General features: G+C 52.2%; 1 protein-coding gene across 3 annotated transcripts in view; it reads left to right on the top strand.

The window, feature by feature from the left end:
• lrsam1 (leucine rich repeat and sterile alpha motif containing 1) overlaps positions 1–4219 on the top strand; it is a 15591-nt gene that overhangs the window by 7973 nt on the left and 3399 nt on the right. For all 3 annotated transcript variants that reach the window (XM_037979386.1, XM_037979385.1, XM_017441130.3), the window contains exons 12-24: positions 116–238; positions 461–600; positions 670–714; positions 1165–1235; positions 1517–1616; positions 1700–1787; positions 1856–1930; positions 2468–2548; positions 3010–3105; positions 3186–3284; positions 3353–3484; positions 3592–3658; positions 3735–3919. In XM_037979386.1, coding sequence (XP_037835314.1) covers positions 116–238; positions 461–600; positions 670–714; positions 1165–1235; positions 1517–1616; positions 1700–1787; positions 1856–1930; positions 2468–2548; positions 3010–3105; positions 3186–3284; positions 3353–3484; positions 3592–3658; positions 3735–3919 — 1302 coding nt within the window. The remainder of the gene's footprint in view (positions 1–115; positions 239–460; positions 601–669; positions 715–1164; positions 1236–1516; positions 1617–1699; positions 1788–1855; positions 1931–2467; positions 2549–3009; positions 3106–3185; positions 3285–3352; positions 3485–3591; positions 3659–3734; positions 3920–4219) is intronic.

Below are 4219 nucleotides of genomic sequence, written 5' to 3'. Positions count from 1 at the left end.
ACACACACACACACACACACCTACACACCCACACACACACACCCACACACACACCTACACACACACACATCTACAAGTACAACTGGGACCTCTCCATCGGCTGTTTCTCCTCCAGGAGCAGAAGCAGCAGGAGAAGCTGGCGTTTGAGCGCCACCTGGAGGAGAAGCAGAAGGAGCACACCCAGCTGCTGCTCATGAACAACTTCCACAAAGAAAACGTCCTGAACTCCGTCCGGCAGGTGAGCTGAGTCTGTTTTTATGAGCTGAAGGTTGTCAGAATCAGCTGCAGGAGCAGAGAATCAGCTGCAGGAGCAGAGAATCAGCTGCAGGAGCAAAGAATCAGCTGCAGCAGCTGAAGTTTGTCAGAATCAGCTGCAGCAGCAGGTTTCCTCTCGCGGTCCTGCCTCCTGGCGGACACCTCGGCGGACTCTGATCCCTCAGGTTTCCTCGCTGTCTTTCAGGCGCAGGAGCGCGTGGATCAGGGCTTCAGCCTGCAGCAGAGAGCTCAGGAGGCCGAGAGGCAGCTGGTCCTGGAGAAGGTCCGTCAGGCCGAGGACAACATCAGCGGCCGCATCAGCAGCTTGTTGATGGACAACAGCAGGTTGGAGCTGAAGCAGAAGGTTTGAGGTCAGAGGCTGAGCTTCTGCTGACTGCGGCGTTTTCTCCTCAGGCAGAAGAAGAGCGCCGAGTTCCTTCAGGCCATGGAGGAGGACCGGTGAGTTATTCATGGAGCTCTGAGAGGAGCGAGGAGCAAAGTGCTTTCAGAGGAGCTTCACTGCAGGAACCAGAGTCATCTTCTTTTTACCATTTCTGCTGTCAGAGGAGGGAATCACCTCACTGCCAAAAGATTTAAAACCATTATTGATGCATGAAATACGACTTATTTTATATTTATTTCATGAAAATATAAAGAATGCACAATAACAAGTCAACAAACCTTCATCATCACAAGCTGCCGTTGAGTTTAAAGCCTGAGGTTTTATTACAGATTACTGCAGATTATTACAGATTATTCAGATTATTCTTCAGAGAAGAAAAGATGTTGAACAGTTTCTCTGCAGCTGGTTTACAGGAAGCTACGGCAGCTGCACTGGGACAAACGGCAGCTCGACCTCAGACCTCCTCTGGTCGTCACGGCAACCTTTAACTGTTTCCTTGCCTCCAGGATCCGGGTGGAGCAGCTGACGGCCATCACTCAGGAGGAGGCCGACTCCCTGAGGAAGAGGGACGTGGCAGGTAGAGCATTTTAAACCTGTTTTATGGAGTTTATCCACCTGTACGAGGTTTTATTTTTCACTCTGTTTATAAACAGTCGTTTTCAGCATCTTAATTAGAAATATTCGAACCTTTGCGCCGCCTCCAGGACTTTAAACCTAATCTGTGAGGAGATGAAGTGAAAACAGACGTGTTGGAGCTGAAATCCTGTTTTTATTTTTAATAAAACGTGTGTCAGGCTCAGCCTCCTCCTGATCTTCTCTGTGTCTCTTGTCCTCCTGATGTCCCGGGGTCGTCTTTAGCCGCCATGCAGAAGATGCTGCTGGACAGCAATGCCATGAGCCTCCTCCAGCAAGCCAGCGACTGTCGGCGCCAGAGTCTGGTGTCTGAGGCCTGCAGGAGGTGAAGCATCCACTAACATCAGCTCCGATCCCCGCAGACCTCAGATCTGCCGTCATGTCCTCTCTCTCTGTGTCCCGCTGCAGCATGGAGACTCTGGACAGGAAGTTTGACAGGATGCTGTCCCTCCAAGTCTTGGACAAATCCAAAGCCATCGCTCAGATCCTCCAGGAGGTGAGGTGTTGGTGTGAAACCATGTGTGTCGGGTGAAACGGCTGCGCTGAGTCTGCTGTTCTCTGCAGGAGGAGATGCAGAAAGCTGCCTTTCAGGCCCTGCAGCTGCAGAAAGATGCTGTTCACGGATACATCCGGAACCAGGTGAGCCTCCTGTCCCCCGCAGACACCTGCAGCATCGTTCTCTGAGTGTTCTTTATGTTCCTGATCCAAACAGAACCGGATCCAGGTTCATCAACCTTCATGTTCCTGTCGGCTCGGTCCAGCTTTACTGCCGAGTCATAAAACAGGAAACAGCTGATTTAAAACCACTAAATCCGTTTGGTTCAGTTTAATAAACGTTTGTTCTGAAATAACAAAGGTTTTAATTCAACAACAAGTTATTTTAATGATAATTCACAGAAACAGTCTCTGCTGCCCCCTGCTGGTTGGGAGGTGTTAGTTTCTGCCTCGATCCGACTCTGTTTTATTACAAACACTCATTAAGCAGCTCATTCAGCCTCACATTCATCCTGACATTCAGCAGCTCATTCAGTGAGACGTTAAGCAGCAGCTACAGCTCGTTCAGCCCGACATCCAGCAGCTCGTTCATTCATCCTGACATCCAGCAGCTACAGCAGCTCGTTCAGCAGCTCGCTCAGCCTGACATTAAGCAGCATGTTGCCTCTCTGCTGTCCTCAGATCAGACTCATAGAGGGAGAACTCATGCAGGTGACTAAACTGGAGATTAAAAGACGCAATCTGGACTCTGAGAGCCTGCAGGTGGGTGGCTCCGCCTCCTTTCTTTGCCTTCATCCGTTTCTTTGGTTTTTGCTTCTTGTTGTTTTTTCATGTCATTTATCTTCAGCGCCTCATTTATCAGCCGAAGGTCTGATTCAAGCAGAACCTCCTTTTAGCTGCAGGAAAGTCAGGTTTAGATTCAGGTCCCACTGGGAGGAGACCCAGAACTACCTGAAGAGGTTCTGGATCCTCTCTGGGCTGGGAACGCCTCGAGGTTCTCCAGGAGGAGCTGGAGAGGGAGGTCTGGGTTCCATCCTGGACCTGTAGGCTCCACGACCCGACCACGGAGAAGAACCTTCTGGAGGCCCCAGCAGGACGTTGATTTTAAAGCTGTTTTGTGAACGTCTGATGGTTCCCTGGAGTTCCTGATGTAGATGATAAAATCAGAGAAGAACCTTGTTCCGTTTTGAGTGTTCCTTCCACGGTTCTGCCCGTTTCTGCAGGAGGTTCTGGTGGAACAGCGCACGGCTCTCAGTGATCTGTTGCAGCAGCTGCTGAAGCAGAGAGACCAGCGGGAGCAGGAGCTGCGGCAGGTTCTGGTGAGGAACCATGGTCAGAACCTCTGGATCGTCTCGGCGCAGACTGTGAGGAGAACTAACCGGGTGCTGGTGTGTTTCAGGTGGAGATGGAGAAGAAGTCTGAGTCCAACCATCAGAACTACTGGATGATCCAGTACCAGAGGCTGCTGGACGCCAAGCCCCTGTCCCTCCGCATGCAGGTACAGGAACTCTCAGGAACCTGGAGGCCTGAGAACTCTGTGGTTCTAAGCGTGTGGTTCCCCTGCAGGAATCGGGTGTGGAGGAAGAACTGGTCAACCTGCTGTGCAGACTGTCGGCCCAGCACTACCTGCCGGTCCTGGCCCATCACCGCATCACCACCGAGGCGCTGTGGCACATGACGACCTCTGACCTCAAAAAGGTGCGTCTGAGAACACGTTCCCCCAGAGTTTTGTCTGTCAGAGTGCCCCCGCAGTTTGAGGTTCCTCGTCAGGCAGGAAGTGTTCTGATGAGTTCCTGTTTCCTCAGGTGGGCATCAGTGAAGCGGGAGTCCAGAAGGCCCTCCTGAGCTGGGCCCGGGAGCGCCGGCCCACAGGTACGCCTCACCTGGATCCTTTGATCCGACAGAAACCAGAACATGAATGTGACGCTCGTCTGGTTCTGCTCCTCAGCTGGATGTTCTAAGGCTGTGGAACAGGAGGAGGAAGCCGTCCCCTCGGCTCCGTCTTTCCCCAACATCGCCATCGTACCGACGCCCAGCCCGCCGCGGTCCCCCGGGACCCCCGTCACCCCGTCGGCACCGGTTCCTGTGGAGGAACCAGGAAGCTCGGAGTGCGTGGTCTGCATGGAGACCGGGGTGAGTCTGGGTTTCTGTTTCCTCTTCATGCAGGTCGTCCACACAAATGTTGGACGTTTTGTCCTCTTTCACTCCTCCTGTAAACGGGTTCTTGTGTTCTTGTGTTCTCTCTGACCTGTAAACGGGTTCTTGTGTTCTCTCTGACCTGTAGACGGGTTCTTGTGTTCTCTCTGACCTGTAAACAGGTTCTTGTTCTCTCTGACCTGTAGACGGGTTCTTGTGTTCTCTCTGACCTGTAAACAGGTTCTTGTTCTCTCTGACCTGTAAACGGGTTCTTGTTCTCTCTGACCTGTAAACGGG

Source organism: Kryptolebias marmoratus, linkage group LG14 (assembly GCF_001649575.2).
Source record: "Kryptolebias marmoratus isolate JLee-2015 linkage group LG14, ASM164957v2, whole genome shotgun sequence".
Taxonomy (NCBI): domain Eukaryota; kingdom Metazoa; phylum Chordata; class Actinopteri; order Cyprinodontiformes; family Rivulidae; genus Kryptolebias; species Kryptolebias marmoratus.
This window is presented reverse-complemented; position numbering and strand designations above follow the sequence as displayed.